The 19,925-nt window shown below is 49.8% G+C and overlaps 1 protein-coding gene across 4 annotated transcripts in view; it reads right to left on the reverse strand.

The window, feature by feature from the left end:
- Positions 1–1,536: 1,536 nt before the first annotated feature.
- Positions 1,537–19,925, reverse strand: part of FAM168A (family with sequence similarity 168 member A) — a 172,613-nt gene continuing 154,224 nt past the window's right edge. For 3 of the 4 annotated variants that reach the window (XM_054576244.1, XM_054576247.1, XM_054576245.1), the window contains 5 exons: positions 17,204–17,329; positions 11,022–11,164; positions 9,352–9,526; positions 7,832–7,962; positions 1,537–7,159 (listed from right to left, as the gene is read on the reverse strand). In XM_054576244.1, the coding sequence (XP_054432219.1) occupies positions 7,850–7,962; positions 9,352–9,526; positions 11,022–11,164; positions 17,204–17,329 (557 nt within the window). In that variant the 3' untranslated portion in view covers positions 1,537–7,159; positions 7,832–7,849. The remainder of the gene's footprint in view (positions 7,160–7,831; positions 7,963–9,351; positions 9,527–11,021; positions 11,165–17,203; positions 17,330–19,925) is intronic. The other variant, XM_054576248.1, reaches the window with a different exon arrangement.

Below are 19,925 nucleotides of genomic sequence, written 5' to 3' on the forward strand. Positions count from 1 at the left end.
ACCTGGGGCGAGGCACATACAGGTGACGGCTAGGGTGGAGCCTGGGAATGGCTTCGCAGGCCAGGAGAGGGACACCCCCACCCTGGTGCTGGGCCCAGGGGTCATAAGCACTGCCCCCCTCCAGAACCCCCCCGCCCCCCCGCTTTTCTGCTTGCTGGAAGGCAAGACAAGTATGGCTCTGGCCTGTTTCTTCACCAGTCCCTCGGGGATGTTGAGGTCAGCTCCCAAGAGTGGGATGCCAAGCTGCGATATCAAGGTAGGGGGTGTGTCGTCTGATGTCCTGGCCTTCAGGACCCCACCCTCACCTGGAAGGCTTCCTGGCTTGTCCCTTCCCAGACCTGCCCTGTCTAAATGCCAGCAGCTGGCAGCTCTTGGCGGCTGGAAGGGTAGGGCCCTGGGCTGACCACTCCCTACTCCGCCCACACCCTTTCCTCCAGGGCTGACTGGTGCGCGCTGGGGCCCAGCTCTGCCTCCCTGCCCGCTCCTGGCCTGCAGCCCTGCCGCTGTGGCCTGGAGCCGAGTTCCTGGTAAAAATCCCCTTCCTGCCCTGGAGAAGTGCTGTGACCCAGGCTGGCACTGCCTGAGGGCGGAGGTACCCTCCCCTCCCACACCTGACTGAGCTGCCTGCGTGAGAACGAGCCTCCCGGCAGGTAAGGACAGGAGGGGAAGCTGGGAGGGTGCTGTGGAGGCACCGAGGGTGGTTTGGGTGACAGGGTTGGAGAGTTAGGAGTCCGAGTTGTAACTACAGCTCGAGTGTGAGCCTCATCACTTAGCCTCTTTGGGCCTGTTTTCTTACCATGTGAGGAGACTAAGTACTTGGAGGCTGGGCGAGTACAGACTGGAGGGGCCAGGCCCTGGAAGGAAACACTGACCACAATGACCAGGGAGAGTAGCCCCGAACGGGACTAGGACAGTGGCTTTGTCCAGAATGGAGCCAAAAGTGAGATGCTGAGGATGTAAAGCTGTCAACACCTGGTGAACATTGGGATGGAGACCACTTCCCTTCCCTTGTTTCCCACCCGACACATTTACCCTTTGCAGAGCAGGCATTGCTTCCTCGGGGCGGGGGCCGCAGAACATGCAGCTTGGTGCCTGGGCCTCGGAGCCAGGCCAAGTGTGAGTTCCAACTCTCCCCTCACCAGCTCTGCAACCTTGGTCAAGGTTTACCTTCCTTAGCTGTCCCCGGCTGAGGGCAGGCCTGACAACAGCGCTCGCTTCCCACCGTGCTGTGCGGGTTGAGTTACCACACGTCAAGAGCAGCACCAGCCACACGTGGTGGGCGCTCTGCAGATGTCAGCCCGCGCTGTTGGCTCCCTGCGCTCCAGTATCAGACACCTCCATCCAGGTGCTGATGGCCGCTTCCCAGGCCCCTCACCTGGGAGTCCCAGGGCAGCCCACTATGCCTGCAGGGAGATGCAGCATCGGTGTTACCCGACCGGGGGAAACCAGTTTAGAACCAACTTAAGAAGCTCAGGGGACTCACTGGCCCAGGAGGTGGTCTGTGTCCCCTGCCCCAAGAATCACCAGTCTGGTCACCCCAGACTTTTATTTTTTTGGAAACTTTTTTTTTTTTTAATAGTTATTGAATGTTCTACAGCTTACAGTAAATATCATAGTTACAAATTCTTGGCTTCAATCTTTCAGAGTGATCACTATCTGATCTTCAAAACAAAATGAAACAAAACCCAAAAGAATCCAAAACAACAAAACAAAACCAAATTTACACTTCATATACACAAGCGAGGCCATGGGGCTTTCCAATCTTTGCACTCCAGGCTGTGTTTTAAAAACACCTATAAGTTCTTTGATCAAACTACTTGGAAGACACTGGTCAAAGGTTTATTATTATTTTAAATGTTTTTGCTTTTAAAATGTAAATTCCAATAAAATTTAAAAATTAGATTCCAACCTGTAGATTAAAATGAATTAAAAAATACAAACCCATATACAACACTCTCTCACAGGGATGTTACATGCCATAAGAACAGGTTTCTGTCATATGATATGAAACGGGTGCAGATGCCTTTTAGTCAGGAGATGGGGACAGGCCTCTGGGCCTTTAAAGGTCGTTACAGACAACTTCAAGTTGCTAGAGGCCTGGTCTTACCTCCCCTTGGTAAGGAGAAGCTTGAGTCCCACCACACACGCAGATAACCTGGCTGACCCGAGCAGGCGGTCTCTGGGCAGCCCCACTTCCCGGTTCTCAGGCTTGAGGAGGAAGGCTGGAGCCTGAAGATGTTGGTCTGCTGGGGTCAGGCTCAAAGATGATTTCACCCATTTGACTCCCATGGGCTGGTATTGTACTTAGCTGCAAAGCTGTTCCATCTGTTCTCTTCAGGAAGGAAGACAGCCCTCCACCAGGTGCTGGAATGGGGACAGGGTCTCGCTGCCACAGCAAGGAGCCTGGGGACTAGCGATGCAGCCACAGGAAAGCGGGAACTCTAGCTTCCTTTCAGGCTTGTGACAACCAGTCCTAATTCCTGTGCTTCTCACTTGGCTGGCCACTGGGCTGCACTCAACAGCACGTAAGATAGAAAACAGCCACTGAAACTGAGTGAGTGGGACCGAGTCTGGCTCAGGCAAGGCTGGCTATGGAATGTTGAGGCTGGCCTGGCAGGAGTGTTGAAGGCTGGGCCCTGGAACCAGGTAAGACCTGATTTCAGAAATGCGTTCTCTAAGGACCGGGAACGGAGAGACAGGTAAAGGGCAAATCCTGCAGCCAGCCTGACATGCCCCATGGGAGCCTGAGCGCTCAGGAGGCCCAGGTGTGGATGCTGATGTTAGCCTGGCTGAGTGCCCTCTCCTGCGACCCTGCTTTTGGAGGCAGGTCGGGCCTGGACTCCCCAAGGGCTACACAGCTGCCTGGAGCCTGCTTCCCGCCTGCCCACTCCACCGCCTGGCCTGACCCCGCTCCGGGTTTCCCAGCTTGGCAAGCAGCTGGGCACCACGTGCCCTACAGTGCTGTGGCAGAACGCAGAATGGAAAAGCAGAGCCCGCACGTACTCTCAGCTGCAACTGAGGTGAGATGCCATGGCAACATCTAAATGAGTATTTTAGTCAGAGTGCTGTGACCAAGACCACACCAAGACCAAGACACACGCCATCCAGGCCCTCCATCTCCGGCCACGGAGCAGAGCTGAGGACTCTGACATGCAGGGCTCCTGGCCTGGCTAAGCCAGGGCCTCGCTGAGACTCTGGCTGAGTCTGCACAATGACACACAACTTGGTGACCAAGAGGCCCGCCCTCCTTTATGCCCCACAATTCATTTCTCAAGGCCACTCAGAACAAAGCAAGCCCCTCTGGAGAAGCACCCCCATCAGGGATATCAGGGAGACCTCGAACTTAGAACAGTTTGGGTGGCCAGAGATAAGAGCTGGGGTGAGGAGCAAGGACTGGGCACTGCCTCTAGGGCCCGGCCCTCCCCACAGGGCAGACGGGCAGCCCATCCCTTCTTCGCACCTGCCACCCAGCCCCCGCAGGTGCCAGCAGAGAGGAGAGGATCTGAAGAGTTCAAGTGCTGGCTCTTTCTCTTACGAGCCCTGTGACCTTTGGCAAGTCTCTGAAGCCTCTGAGACTTAGTTTTTTCCATCTGCAAACTGGGTATTTTGGCAATCAATGTCAAAGTATTTCGTACATGAAAAACACTCTGGACAGGTGTGTGTCCTTGTTCAGTATTTAGGCATGGGAAGAGAACATCACTTTAGGGTCATTGCCAGTAGAGAGAGAAAGAGAGAGCGAGCAGTGGCAACTGTCCTGTCTCGTGGGGAATACATTTTAAATATTTTTTCCAAAATGTGGCAGATTGTTTCAAGCTCTCACCATTGGGGCACCACAGCCTCCTAGGCCCCAGACTGAGAGGGAGTCAAATAGAAATGGGGGAAATGAAGAGGGTTGGCTCTGGAACCACCTATATGCCCCTAGCCTGGGCCACCAAGCTGTGGTACCGGGGAGAGGCAGGGGGGTAGGGAGGGACTGGCATGTGGTACCAGCACTGCAGCTCACCGCCACGTTGGCACACCCCTGTCCTCTCTGGCTTGCTGGCCTTCCTACAATGACAGGGTCCTTCCAGCTCTGATCTTCTGTCCAGCCTGGCCAGTGGGCCACCCAGTATCTTTGGATGGTGCCCCTGGCACCTCCTGACAGACACCCGTGAGAGTACCAGGTGTGCTCATCCTACCAAAAGCACAGTGCTGCCCCTGCTCCCCGGCTCAGTCCCTCTGCAATGGCTCCCCAAGCCTGGCCAGGCTCGTGGATCTCCATCAAAGCAAGAGGGTGAGGCCGGCCGAACTGGGGCTCCAACACTCATACCGAAAAAGGGGTGCTGGGCCGGGGCTCTCCCAGACCACAGGCTTGTTTATGCCCTGGGGCCTGTCTTTGATCTTGAATTACATACTAGGACTAAGAAAGGGTGGAGATCATAGATATTTCAGTCTGCAAGGCTGTGTGTGCAGTCGGGCTGGAGGGAAAGAGACAGCAGACAGACTGGGATTCAAGTGGCTCTGCCACTTCGGAGCAAGTCACTGTTTTCTGAGTTTGTTTCCTCACGAATCAAATGGGAGGAATACTCCGTTTCACAGGGTTATATCAGGGGATGGCTATGAAATTGCTTTGTGAACTGCAAGGTACAAGACATTAGTTTTTACTTACTGGCGTGGAAAGAATAAGAATAGCAAGGTCATTCCTAAGTTCCCTCTTTATCCCTTCCTCTCTGTGGCGCTACTCCAGCCCATCCAGAAGTGGCACCGTTCAGGGGAGGCTGTCGGCGTACCAGCACTCTGCTCACTTTGGGCAAATTCCCTCTCCATGCAGAACCAGTTTCCTTGTTTGATCCTGTCTCTCTCTGTCTCAGGGCCAGTAAATTAAAGGCTGTGAAGTGCTCTGAAATCTAAGAAGCACCTGACAAATGCAAAAGTTTCCTCTTATTATTATTTTGGCATTTTCCAAACATGACATAATCTAAACCAACCTTCGTCCACCCTTACAAAACCAAAGAGTAGGAGGAGGTATTTGCAAAAAATGGATTAATACTGGAAAACTTTGTTTTAAAAGAAAACTTCTTCAACAGACCATTTAGAATAGCTGGGTTTCTCCTTACTGGTCCTACAGATCCCTGGAAGGCCAAGAAGGTGGGCCCCCAACTCCTGGCTCTGGGCTGAGGAAGCTGAGGGGCTTTGCCCTCCTCAGAATGGCCAGGCAGCCTCTGAGGTCCCTCTGGCCCAAGGGTTCCTGATTTTTTTTCCTCCTTTAGGGAGTCATGGGAGGTAGGGGTAGGGATACGTCCAAGTTTGCATGAATTTAAATCAAAAAAGTTATTTAAAAGTCCCAAATGTTATCAATGATCCCACTTTGTATAGTAAAATGTCCCTGGCCCCACTGGGGGGCTGCTGGCCCAGCCAAGCGCTGGGTATGGGCGGGGGGGGGGGCAGTGCTGAACGAACCAGGCTCCGGCTAAGACTAGGGGGACCTCCTGATCCAGGAACCCCTCTTCTCCCAGGAGATCTCGTGTCTCCTGGACCTCAGCCTCGTCCTCCTCCCCGCTGAGGATGAGGAGCTACTGTCCTCAAAGCACAGCCTCTCCTTTTCAGCCTGCCCACCTGCTTGTTCTCCTAGGGCTGGATTCAGGTATAGGAAGAAAGCTCCTGATGTCGTCACAGAATTTCCAAATGCCATTTCTTCATTTACATTTTCTGTTCCTGCCGTCTGCCCCTAGGTAACCTCTGCCCAGGCTTCAACCCCTGCCTCTGGAGTCCGAGGAGGAGAACAAAAAGGCAGACAGATACTGTTCCAGAGCTCACCAGATGTGGGCACCGCTGACTTAATTTTTGCAAAACCAAGCCAATCCATCCCTAGGTAAATTTTTGTAGGCAACATGCCCCTAGGTAGGAAGGCTGCATTTAATGCTAATTTACTGCAAGATCTAGGGAAGTCCTTCCCTCTTCTCGTGGCCTCAGCTTCCTCATCTGTTGAATAGGGGAATGGATGAGATGATTGCTAAGGTCCCTTCAGTTCCATGAGTCTATGAAATGTTTATTGCTATTGCTTTTCCTTCACCATTCTGACCTTCAAAGCCGCCAGCACCCATCTGGAATGTGGTTCCTTCACTTTGGCCATGAGTGGCAAAGGTAACCAAGAGCCTGGCCTGCCTGCCAGCCCCATGGACAGATGGGCGAGTCCTGGCACTGGGAAGGGCAGAAGGAAGGGAGAGAAATGCCACAGGTTCCCACTCTAATCAGGAGGTGGCTCCTCATCAGAGTGGGTCCATCATGGCTCAGAGGCCAAGATCTAGATTACAGAGGGCACCTGGCCTTCCAAGGCTTTGGGAGGCTGGGATCCCACTACCCTGCAGCTGCTTGGCAGGTCTGAGGTCAAAATCGCCTTCTCAGGAAGTGCCGGGTCAGTTTACATTACTGTGCAAATGAGAGGGTCTAGGCCCAGGCAATTTGGCCAGAGACCTTACAAACCAAAGCCAGCAGGTAAGCACCTCTCTCCCCTCTTTCTTCCATATTGCTCCCCCCACCCCCAAGTTCTCCCAAAGAAAGAATCTTGTTTCCCCAGGCTCTCACCTGGCGTATTAAGCTGCTGTGAACACTCCTAACTAATCAGGTGGTTCTGTTCTTGGTCTGTTGCGATGGTTCTCAGAAGACATTTCATTTGAGTCAGGACATGGCAGTATCCTAGACTAATCTTGCTTGAGAAAAATCAAAAAAGGAACAATTCCCCAAAGATGTAGCCTGCTCAACAGCTCTGAGTTCCCACCCTGGACCCAAGAGCTACGTATGTCACACTCTCCAAAGGAAACAGCGCCTTCAACTGAACCACTGCAATAAACCCCCCCTCTCTATTTGCCACTAGACTGGGATCCCTGGGGAATGGATGCTGGGGGAAGGGAAGAAGAGCAGAGAGGAAGTGCCTGGTCAGGTAGGAGGAGGAGAAGAGCTGGAAGGGCAGTGGCTAAGAGGAGGAAAGTGGGGAGAGGCAGGAGATTAAAAAAAGCAGCTTTTACAAAAATCAAAAATAAAAATCAAAACCGTTAAAGATGCATAAAGTGACCCTTGCACTTCCGTTGTCTCTTCTTGCAAATAGAGGTGCTGCTGCTAGGGAACTGCTCCAGCACCTGTGTAAGACTTGAGTAGTTGCATACAATGTGTGACTCCAGATCTGGGGGAAGAAGGAGACAGCCATCAGTGACAGTGATATTCCCAAGGCCACTTCAGGAAGCCACTGGCTTCCTCACCATGGGAGCCCTCTGTGCCCTCCCAGTGGAGCTACCTGCTGTGCAGGACACGGAGGGCAGGGGATTTCAAGTGACACATCTGGCACCTTGTGGTTCACTGGCCCTGACTAAGGAGATGCCGAGGGCAGGGAGGAAATGGGTGGTGGCCACTGGCCTCAAGTGTCCATGTGGCCCCAGTCACAGCCAACATCTGATTGAGGTAAGGTTTCAGTTGAAGAATGGTACCCACAGTTAAAACCAGTGTGAAGACCGTATAGTAAAAAGCATAGAATTTAGTACCGGAGGACTGGAGTTCTGAGTCCCAGCCTCATTTTTACTGCTTATGCGATGCTGAACTATGTCTGTATCTGTACAACAGGACTGATGATCCTTATTTCACAGAGTTACTGTAAGAATTATGAGCTATCAGGTAAAGTACCTAGAATGTATGTGAAGTGACAGCTATTATTTAGAGTGCTGTTACTGAACTTAAGCATGAAAGCAACTGGGAACTCCCCTTCCCCTCTGACACCTGTGCTTCAGATCAAGCCAGGGCCAGTGAAGCAGGTGCAGTGTTCAGTCACCCTCCTACCCATCCCGCCCTGGGCCCCACTCACTTGGATGGGCTGCAGGCTTTACCAGTGCGGTGGCACATAGCTGTAGGCAGGGGTCCCCTGGGCCCTGTACGTTGGCATGGAGACAGGGTGTGCCCCAATCGCAGTGTGCTGGGGTGCAGTCAGCAGGGTCCCTGAGCACGGAGAGAGAGGAGAGCAAAGCTGCAGAGGCTGTCCCGGGGCACGGGGAGGAGGAGGATGAAGCCACAGTCTTCCCCACAGCTGCTCCCACCTGGCCCCTGCTGCCCAGCCAGCTCCTGAACTGTCACCTGCCCTTCCCCACCTTGCCAGGGTTCATCTCCTTAGAGAAAGCTTTTCTGATGCTCCAGGACAGAGCCAACCACTCTTCTCCAGTGGCCTCCTTTCACTCTTCTTTGCATGCTCCTCTCATGGCAGAAACATCATACTGAGGGGTAACAGTTGGTTTATGTGTCTGTGTTTCCTACTAACCTCGTTATTCCTAAAGGCAGGGCTCTGGTCTGATATATTGATAACTGGTCCCCAGGACCTGAACAAAAGGCTGGTACCAAGCAGATATTCCATAGCTCCCTGACCTGATCTGAGAAATGAGAGGCCTCAACAACCCCTTACGTTAGGGGCAGGATAAAATTCCAAATGCCTACCTCCTGCCCACTCGACCCCTCAGAAGGTGATCCAGCTGATTCTTTAGAAGTTGGGACCCTAAAAATCATCCACTGCCCTCTTGCCTTCTCATGCTCTTTGGAATATGAACTCATCCAGATTTCCCTAAGCCTGCTCTTCCTCTGGCATCTCTCCTACCCCCACCCTCAGGGCTCCTGAGGGGCAGGACTCTGGTCTAATTTCTGGAGTGAGCCAGAGATGGAGAAGGGCCCTTCTGGACTCCCACTTCTCCTACTCCTTACAAGTAATTACTGGACAGGCCCTTAAGCTCCTGCCTGCTAGCTAAGTTACACTGCCTCACGCCCTCCTTTCTAGAACCCCCGCTGCTGTCCGAGTCCCAGTGTCATCATCTCTCCACTAAACTACAGCCTCCCCTAGACCTACGTGCTTCCAGCCTCTCCACATCTCATCCTGCCTCCACCTTGCAGCCAGAGAGAATGTTTAAAGCAAGCCCCATCTCTTCCCTGCCTAAATCCCTTTGCTAGCTCTCTGTTAGCTAAAGGTATTCTCTTCCCCACTTTATCTCTGCCGACTGCTCCAGCCACCCTTCCAACTTCATACTCCTTTCTAAGTGCCTTGGACCATTTCCATTCTGTGAACATGCCACGCTCACGTTCTTTTGCCCGGATGGCCCTTCCCCCTCCTTCATTTCTCTGGTTTGCCCCTGCTCATCCTTTAAGTTAGTCTAGCTCAAGATGCCTCCTTGGTGAAATCTTCCTCATCCCCGTGGAGAGGTTCAGCGGATCCTTCCTCTGGGTTCCCAGAGACCCTGGTACGGGATTTCTCCTACTATGCTACAGTTGATTCCATGACTGTTTTCCACTATGTCGTGTGTTCCCGGAAGGGGGATGGCTGGGCACTGACACAGAGGTAGCCCTCACCTGCTGACATCGCCATGGTAGTGCCGGCCACCATGCCCATGGCCACGCCGTTGGTCCTGGGGGCGGCGACAGGTGCCGGGTAGATGGCGGAGGGAATGCTGTTGGGCTGGACGACCGTGGTGTGGTGGATGACGTGGGGCTGGGCGGCGTACACTGGCTGCGTGTAGTAGGCTCCCTGGGGGTGGGGGGAGAGTCTGAGGTCACACAGGCTTTGAAAGAGGTGGGTGGGATGTAGAGAGGAGGAGAGGGGTAGGGAGCCTATTCTTCCCAGATCCTAAGAGATGGGGTCAGAGAAACACTATCCAGGGACACAGGGTATGGGCCCCAGTGGGGCTCTGCTTCTGTCTTTCTATGAGAATGGGGACAATTCAGTGCTGGGCTCAACTTGTGGTCTGAAAAGTAAGGCTCCAACCCTGTCTTGCCTCGTTCCTAGGGCTGCTAGGATCATCTAATGGGGTAATAGCTCTACTCCCTCAACACTGATTTTAGCATTTAAAAAATGTTTGTACTTTATTGCATTGTGCTCTATAAGCTGCCTAAATGTAAAGGCAGAGACCACAATGAGTGAAGAGGCTGTGGTCATGGCTGCTGTGCACACGTGAGGGGTGATTAGTGGGCGTGTCATCCTGTGCGACCGCTACTGTTGTACAGATTGGAAAAATGTCCTAAATGCAGAGCATTTCCCTAGATGTCTCTTACTACCAATTTCCCTTTAGGAAAAAAAAGGTTGAGGACAGAAACAATGGTCTGCGGTGACCTCCTACTGCCTGGATCGCCTGGCTGCCTCCTGCTGCCACAGTGACAGGCCTGCTCGCCCTTGGGGGGAATAGACGGGGGTCCCCAGATCACCTGAACCCAGCGCTTCTCAAAGGTTTTTAGTGCACAATGACAAGAGCTTCAGAATATGGTTTGTAACCTGAGATCTGAGAGCATAGTGCAAAGCAGCCTACCATAAACAAGAAAAATTTACCTCACGGAATATAGGTTGCTTTAGAAGTTTTTCATTCTATTCTACAATACAGCTGTTTTTTAAATTTGAAAAATGTTTTCCTTACTACTTAAACCTCACCTAGAATTGTCACTCCAGAAAAATGCGCCATGAGTATGTTAAAGCCTCATCCAGTCACTGTCACATAGCCATCCCCTCAGAGTGCGCACGTTCTCCAGTTGAAGGAGCCCAGAAGGGGGCGTCAAGGCGCAGATGGAGAGAATAACTTGCCCAAGGTCACATAGGAACTGGCGGCAGCGCCTGGGCACTTATTCCCTCCCTACTCAAGCTCACAGACTTTATCAAGGAAAGGTACATTTGGGGAGTACAGAGAGACGCTCCCGACAGAAGGGGTCTCATTGGGACTCAACTAGCTCCCCGTGCAACCTTGGACTAGCCATTCCCCTCTCCGGATGTCAGATTCCCCAGCTGAGCTAGATGATTCCAAGGGCCCTTGCCCCTCTGGCATCCTGGGCTCCACTGATCTTAGTGACTCCGTATGTCACCCCTCCTGCCACTCTACCCCAGGGGCTGAGGTGGAGTGAGGGAGTGTATGGACTGCGGGGACATTCTTTCAGTGACATACTCGCCTTCTTTTTCTTTCTTACCCGCACCCACCCATCTAGGCTGGTGGTTCCTTTACCTGCAGAGGAGGTGGGCCGAGGCTTCCACATGTACCTACCTGGGCATACAGATTCTGCTGGGGGTAGGCACTTCTGATTGGATACATGGCCGTCTGATAAGGGTTGGGTGACGGGGAGTAGGGGGGAGGAGCAGTATTACTCTGGGTCGGTGGGACCTTGTATGGTGTCCCCGCAGTATATCCTGTACCAAGGCAATAAGAGAGACTTCCAATTAGTTGGCAGAACAGCACCGCTGGAAGATAGCAGGTCCCAGTCATGACTCCCCAGACAAGAATGGGCTGAATCCAGGCTGGAAACACGGATGAGAACAGACAGAGAACAGGGCTCCACCCAGAGAGCCCTGGCCCCCGAGGCAGCTCCCTCAGTCCTGGTGCACAGGGCTGCATGTGTGATTCTGGAATCTTTTATTTCTCTGGGTCTCAGGGCTCTCCATCTATCAAGTAACGGATGGAACCAGATGATCTCTTAAGGGACCCTTGCAGCTCAGACAGTCTGGGTTTCTGAGCTACATGCTGAGAAGCAAGTGTACACAGATGGGAGAACCTCAACCTGCTCGATCTTTATCTTCCTGCTTTTTCTCCTCACTAAGTGCCCAGTGTAACTTTTCCTGCTGTTTCTGTCTTTCTGTCTTGCTTTTCCCCTTACTCTGTTTTTTCTCCCTTGTATCTCTCTCCCTCTATCATATTCCTCTTTCTCCCTGCCAAGTTTTAAGATGAAAACTCCATACAAAACACCACCCAGAGACCCTCAATTTCAGAGATACTGAAGAACTCTGCTCTGCAGAGCTGGCTTTCCCTTTCCTCCTGGGCCTGGGGCAGGGCCGCCTCTGCCTGAGGGCCTGAAGTCAGGGATCACAAGGTTCACATCAATTTGGAGGCCAGGCCGCGGGTATTTCAGCAAGGTAGACAAAAGCTGGGGTTGAGGCTCAGAAGTCAGGTTCCAAGAAACTCATAGTTGGCCATTCAAACAAATTGTGCTGCCTTTGAATCTTCTGGAAAAAAGAATCTGATTCTACATTCACAGGAAAACAACTGAAACATGCCATCACACAGGTACAAGAATCACAAAACGAATGGTTATACGGAACTCAAGGATCTATACAAGGGGATCCTGGGGCTCAGCAAAGGCAAGTGTTTATAAGAAACTTCTCCTTTCTGAGTTGAAGGGACAGTGCCATATTGTCATACATCTCTGTTAGTCCACATCACAGCTCTGTCTTGGGGCCCCCATGCCCCCGAAGAGTTGGCAGGTATGGGAGTCATCACAAAGGCACCATAAAACATGTCCTTTACTTTCCCCAGAATTATCTTTCCACCTGGAGATAAACAGCTGGTTCCATGAGAAACCCATTTTGTGGTCAAATTCACTTGGGCGATAAGTAGCAATGAAGAGGGAGTGGGAAAAGCACAGGAGAGAGAAGGGAGCACTGATGAGAACCAGAAACTAGCTGGCGGGCGGGGGGGAGGGTATGGGGGGGGGGAAATGCGAGTCGGCTGGGGGCGGGATCCGCAGCAGGCTCCTCCCCGCTCCTAGGTGTGGGGCTAATCACAAGAGGTGGCCATGGGATGGGAAGCAGAGACTGCGGGGGACAGGGAATCGAGGTTTGCAGACATCTGGAAGGAGCCGTCTGAGGGTTGCTTCAGCTTAGAGACGCAGTTTACTTATCTGTAAAACAAAGGGGGTTGGGCATGTCCCAAGAGTATACAAGGGACACAGATGGATCTTATTGTTTTGCAAAAAAAGAAGAAAAAAGAAAGCAAGCAGCAGCAATATAAAACAGAGATAAATAGGTTGGTTTGTTTTTTCAGTCCATGACCCTGAGAAGTTTTAAAACGGCAGGATGAACTAAGACTCTCTAAGACAGGGACGTGCAGGAGCCAATTCCCGATTTATTTTACCACAGAATCTTTTATTCATACCATTAGCATTTAAACCAGGAAAACGGCAGTTTTGGGTAACTGTAGCCTGTTTTGGTAAATAAAAGTGTTATGGTAACACCGCCATGCCTATTTATATACATACATATTGACTACGGCTGCTTTCCTGCTACAATGGTAGTTATAATAGAGACCATATGGCCTGAAAAGCCTAAATTATTTTTTTACCAACTCGTGATTTAAAAGGATAAAACAAGGTATGGGGACCCCTGCCAGAGTGGAGAGCATCTTTCCTTTACATGAGGGCAGGACACCCCAAATCCTAAGATGCTGGTCTCTGAAAGCTACCTAGCACAGAGTGTGGTCATGAGTGGGCTAGGGCCAGACTGCCTGCCTGCCTGGGCCCAAACCCTACCCTGCTACTTAACAGCTCTAGAAGGTATCAGTCTCCTCACCTGTAAAATGAAGAGAGGGTGTAAAAATATTTCCTATGTTGTACGGTAACTGTGATAAATACATTAATAATTGCGAAGCCTTTAGAAGAGTGCCTAATACATTAAAAGCACTTCATAAAGGTTTGCTTTTATTCTTTTTCTCTGACTACACAGAGAGATAGTGAGCTTCTTGTCCTGGGGGTGTCCAAGCAGAGACAGGTCTGAAGGACTACAGTAGATAGGAGGTTAAACTATGATTTCCATAGCGTGATTCAACTTGAAATACAGACTCCAGGATTCTAAGATTCTAAAATTTTATAGTCTAAAATGCCATTGTTTTATGATTCTTTAAAGTTAACAAGCCAACAATGTTGGTGACTCTCCTTTGTGCTCCTCGAGAACGTGCCCTGGGATTTTGATCCTCTGGAGAAGTCTGCACGTCTCCCCCTATGCCACAAGGACAACCATCTCCCTCTCTGAGACAAGGACAACCGTCCTACAAAGTGTTGAAATCATCCCTCTGACAAAAATCAAAAGGCTCCAAGAGACTGCAGTAGAATTCGGTTTCCACATCTAAGAATAACCTTGTCTGAGACTGTTACCCTTTTTTCATGTTATGAAACGAAGACACACACATACTCAGAATACAAATCAGTAGCCAAAACATCCCTGGCAGCCAAACTGATGATGCTGCAGAAGGCCTTGCCTGTTTGTCCAGACAGTCCGAGAGGAGAAGCAGACGTGCAGAGCTAGGACAGATCTCAGAGGGCATTAGGACTGACACACGTGTCTCACAGATGAGATACGGTCAGATGCTGAGCGCGAGGACTCACGGCTCAGTGCTCCTTCCTCTAACTACAGTGGTTCTTAAGGCGACCATCTGTGTCAGAGGGCTGCAGAAACTGCCCGGGGTCCCCATCCTGGGCCCTGTCAGCATGAGTCAGGTCAATTCTTTTCTCAGGAAATACCCTCATTTGGACTAGGTAACATCAGAGGGGCCTTTCTAATGCTGACATTCTGAGTATTTCATTGAAATTTTTAAGAGGAAATCACTGCAGAGGACTTTCCACAACTGACTGGTGGTCCTGTTCATACGCCTGAGGATCACTGGAAAATCCCCTGGGCTGTAGCCTGGGCCACCTTCAAGGTCATTTGTTACTTTGTGCATCTAAGTAAAAGAAGGTATTGGGTTTGATGTAATAAACCTCATGCATTTTGCTCAAATGAACATAGACTCAACTCTTTAAAGGAGTTGTACCTAAATCTGAAGGTCAGAGAGTTAGGTCTCTGGAATTACTATGCCTTAAGGACATTACAGACTTGAATTCAATGCTCTCTGTTTTTCATGAAGAACCTGGAGCCCAGAGGGGCAGAGACTTCCCCCAGATTGCACAGCACATCAGCGCAGAGCTAGCCCAGAGTTCAGGGCTTACCACGCTCCGGGCAGAACTCCTTTCTGAGCTATAGGCCTCTGTAGTCCAATCCTGAACATCTGGTATGCCTTTATGACATCTTTTCACTAGAGGCAGTATTGTGACAGAAAAAAGGAATTTGATCACTACAAGTCCCAATTTTGCCTTAAAAGAGGATTTGTTTATGACACCCTTTTCTTTCTCTCAGGTTCCTAACCATGATTTTAGGCTCCATCACACGGGATAATAAAAGGCGTGTACGTTAGCGAGGTAAAACTTTTCAGTCCTCTCTTCAGTCCTTCTGCACTGTCATAAATCTTTCTCAGCTGTAGAACCTCACACCTTCAAAGTCATTGATTCTCACATCAAGGGTGCCTTTTAGACTAATTGGTTTATTGACCATTAGATTTATATGTCTGGACAAAGCTCTATGTCTGATTCTTGCCTTGACCCTCAAGTCTCCTTGTTGGTAGCTGAACAAAAGAGTGCTGAGTAAGTAGGAGGGAGGCATTATTACAAACGGGCTTAGCAAGTGTTGGTGAAATTGAACCGAGCTTGTCAAAGTGCCCTGAGTTTTCTGCTGCATTTTAAGCCACAAATCTGTGTGCTGGGAGGGACCCTGCCGGGTATGGGAGGGTCAGTCAATCCCACCACTATGTAAAAATAGTGCAGGTTGACACGTTACTTGCTTAAAAGAGAGGGAACTATGATAACCTGTGAGAGGGCAGCAGGATTTAGCTACTGGACATTTCGATGGGAAGGCAGGAAGATTTCAACACAGAAGCCAAGGCCTTCTAATACTCAGTTTCTCACTGTGGAAAGGGTTGCCCCTGGAGAGAATGGTACCCCACACCTGGAAATGTGTGAGCAAAGACTGGTGGGCCAACTACTGGTCAGGCAGTTAGAGGGAAGGGCCCTGCTGGAATGGAGGGTACTAAATGCCCAGCACCAATGTGGCAGAATCGGTAGTCTAATATAATAGCTGGAGAGAAACTTAAAAGATGACCTTATTTTACAGTTGGGAAAACCAAGGTCCAAAGCATGGAAATGAACTAAACACAACCAAATCTAGAATCCAGCCCTCTTGGTCTTCCACTCCGTGCCTCCTCCTGCTGCACTACAGCACATGTGCCCGTAAGCTGCAGATACATGTATATGCCCACTTACGTATATAATGCTGTAGGCATCTGGAAACACTGCCTACTGCTGCCATCCCTCCTTTAAAGAGTACAATTGATCTCATGAAAAAAGACAGTAATGGCAGCTTAACTGGGGGGTGATGCCTTTTTCTAGGTGCACTGCTTGCTAGTTGGATGGCAAGAAGTATATTCGCTTTCTGGGCCTCAGCTTTCAAAATACAATAAAAATCCACCCAAATAATAGGACTACAGTGCAGATTACCTGAGAAGGTGATTATGAAAGCATATTCTCTGAAAGGTGAGAGTCATGTTATATACAAACATAAGGTGATGTTGACATCTAGGAGCAATGACAACTAAGAAGAAAATAACAGTGGGCATTTTAAAGAAAAAAAATACCATGTATTCTTCTGATCTACTTAATAGATCAATAAGCCACTGAATCACATGCTATGGGGCCTAGTCGGCAACATGCCACCCAGTTCCTGGCCACCTGCTGCCGGAACAGCCTTAGAGACAGGCAGTCACCACACCCAAAGCCAGCCGTTCCTCTTCTGGACAGCTCCAAAAGACGCAAAGTCAAGTCAAAATCCCACTCAGTAATTTCTAAACTTTGGCCTCATTTTACCAGTGGAACCATTTTGTGTTCAAAATCAGATGTGAAGATAAAACCATCAGTCACCTCAGTGAGCCTGAAGATGAGTGTGACCAATATGACTGGTCACGTAGATGGTTTCTGTCCTCCCTGGAGACTCCAGGTACCTGCTTTACTCCCACAGTGTAGCTTCCACAAGGGCAGTACTTCTCAGACGGGGGCCATCTGGCCCCCCCGAGGCCCTCTAGCACTGTTTAGAGACATTTTTGACTGCTATAATGAGGGTTGCTGCTGGCAACCAGTGTGTAGGGGCCAGGGGCGCTGCCGAGCATCTTACAGAACACAGGACCGCGCTACACACAGCAAAGAATGGTCTGACCCAGACGTCCACAGCACCAAGGCTGAGAAGCCCTGTGCTTGCTGGAGGAGCCCTCTATGTCTAAAGGTCCACAGGCAGGTGCCCAAATGTTCCCTCTGTCTTTTCCCCTGAAATGTAGAAACAGTCCTTCCCTCAACAAACTCTTTGGCCGGGTAAGCACTTCCTTTTCCCTCCCTCACTGCTTTGTGTCTCCCCAGAGCTGGCTGCACGATCAAAGAGGATGACCTTTCCTGTATGAGGAGGGCCAATTTTAGGGTGGGTGAGAGAACCTCTTGAAATAGTGTCTTATAAATGTCACTTTTAAAGTTCCCTTTCCTTTCTTCCTAAAGACATATCAGTCCCAACCAAGGGGAACAAGGAAAGGAGGAGACAGGCTGTATTTACTGAAAGCCGCAGAGGATGCTTGGTAAGTTCGGTTCTCGGTCCCGGTGTCCACTGGGAGGTGGAAGGTGCCTTCAGTGCCACAGGAAGACGAGTTCTGTGGCCAGGCCTGTTTCATCAGCAGAGTTGCTTAAGGGAAGACACAAGAATGGCATTAGGCAGAAATAAGAAGTGGGCACCACCAATCACAGACACAAAGCAAGGGTCTTGGGCTGGATGGAAACATACAACGCAAGGGGCCCTGTTCAGACACACAGGCCGGTTCAGCCTTTCTGAGCTGGGTGGGCGGATGAGAGGAGTGCTGAAGTGGGCGTCCACAGGGTATGAAACCACGGAAATCTGAGCTCATACTAAATTAGGAGAGTCAGAATTTTCTGCCCATTACTAAAACCACAAAGATGCCTATGAAATACTGCCTCCTACTATGTGATATTCTGGCCTAAAGCTCTGGACTATTCCTTAGCCACTTTCTCATGAACGGTTAGCAACTTGGAACCTTTGACTGCATATTGGCAGATCAGCTGAGTACTTTTTTACACCTGAAATCTCATCTGGAGGTGTATTTAGTAAGTTGCTTTCAAAGGAGGACCCCGAAATAATTACCAGACGACATGAACCTTCCTGGACTGCCATCTGTTCTAAAGGGACTGACCTTTGGCAGCTCAGGAGGCGCACAGTGGCCAGTGGGGCGCTCCCTCCTCATTCCTCCTGTACACCCAGCTGGGGCCAGACAGACAAACCTTGTGCACACCCTCTATACCTTCTCCTGGGGCCTCCCACACTTGGAGATATCTCCTCACGAATTAAAGATGATATTTTGGGCCATTAAGAAAGTAAATGTCAAATGAGGTAGTTGTGAAACAGAGATGAGGCCCAGTTTGAAAGAAATCTACAGAGAATTCCCAGGATGACTCAAAGCTCAGCTTAAAAAATTTGAAGGATGATGCTTCATAGGTTCTAGAAGTGGGGAAGAACTCAAAAAAACTTACCTTCATGGTATCCTGTGGGGAAGGAGAGAGGAAATAGGGTTTCAAAGGGGGGAAATGCCTAACATTTTAGATATTTCCCTTGATACACTTTCAAATACTAGAGGAGAAACATTTTTGACCCAAATTGCTACAAAGGGGAAAAAACATTTTTAACAGTATCTTTTCCATTCAAATAAGGTCTTGGGAGTCATGGATATGGGGCATTTTAAAGTACATTAGAAGGAGGTGGGGCCACACTGGCAACAGTTAGATATACTTGAAACATTTTAACAAGGGGCTAAGGTAAGACAGGATGTTATGAGAAGAAAGTATGCCTACATACTCTAAAGGATAGTCCACCTCCAGAGAGATCCCATAACCCTCTGCCTGCCCCAGCAACAGGGATGCCTCTGGTTCCTTCCATCATGAAGGTATTGCGCCCAGAGAAGAAAGGCAAGGACTGCTGTTTTTGTTGATTCAAGTGGAGCTGTAGCTGTTGTGGGCTGACTCTGCCCTTGCATTAATGGCCCGCAATATATACAGCAGATGCTAAGAAATGAGAAGAAAATCATGGGCAGGGAAGTGACACTAAAAGGAGAATTCTGGCGGAAGAAACAGAGACCCAGCAGAATTCCAGGCTGAGTCCACGGCCTTGGCTGGCCCGCAAGATATGGCTGTGCAGACAATGTAGGACGAGGGCAGTTAGTTTTAAACAATTATCTTGGGTTTCTTTTTCTGGGATTGGTGGGGGTGGGGAAGGGTGGCGGTGAGTAGGGGTTGAGGATTAATGAAGGATCCAATTAGTGTTGAAAAACCTTATCAAGATGTCTCCAAATTTAGAACCTACCACTCCATGTGGCTCGACAGCCCAGCCCACCCAAAACAGCTCCCTAGAAAGTGAAATGTAGCTCTGTTTAAGTCAGACAAAGCAAATCCATGCCCTCAAGACCCCACAGGGACTTGCAGGAGGCCTAAATGTGGCTGCAGAACATTTGGAGAATTTGGAGGTCCAGTTCCGGTCCAGCTGTTTCCCCAAGTGGTGCATACTTTACCATAATTTTCATCATAAGCCAAAAGTCTGGCATTAGCCTGAAGGACTGTGCAACAAAATAAGTAAATCAAAATTAACCAAAGAGTGACTGAGGCCTACTGCACTCAGCACTGAGGGGAGCGCCACGGTGGACAGGAACACACGTGGGTCATGGTCACCGCACACAAGGTACTTATGGTCTAGCTGGGATGCAACACAGCCACACGCCAGCCAGAGAGTGAACAAGACAGCATCACACACGGTAAAATAATATTCCAGATTAGCCAGGAGAGAAGCAAGTGCGACTGTGCCTTTGATTATGTCTTTCCCAAGTGATCAAGTGAACTAAACTATACATGTTCCTGAAGCAGTGAGTATCTTCTTCTGGTTTCGTTATAAAGAAACGAATATTATTATTTCTCTCTTTTTATATATATTTGAATACTTAATAATTTAAATAACAGGATAAATAGGAAGACTAAAAACAAAAATGGATATCAGCTGTCAACCTGACTTCCTCATTAGTTAGTTGTACCACATGGTCTTCCTCCTCCATGTCCAATTCTAAAATAACCCATTCTGTTGGTGGTAGCAATTCAGAGCTCAGCTGCGGGATGACGACAATCCGGCTGAACCTTTCAGAGGCACGGTAACAGAGGAGGTAGCTTTGACAGGCATTTTGCTCCTGGGTGCCAGGAAAGGTACCAACTTCTAGAAATGTTTCTAT

The sequence above is a fragment of the Pteronotus mesoamericanus genome, unplaced genomic scaffold (assembly GCF_021234165.1).
Source record: "Pteronotus mesoamericanus isolate MK-2021 breed Mesoamerican mustached bat unplaced genomic scaffold, CSHL_Meso_final contig_33, whole genome shotgun sequence".
Lineage (NCBI taxonomy): Eukaryota > Metazoa > Chordata > Mammalia > Chiroptera > Mormoopidae > Pteronotus > Pteronotus mesoamericanus.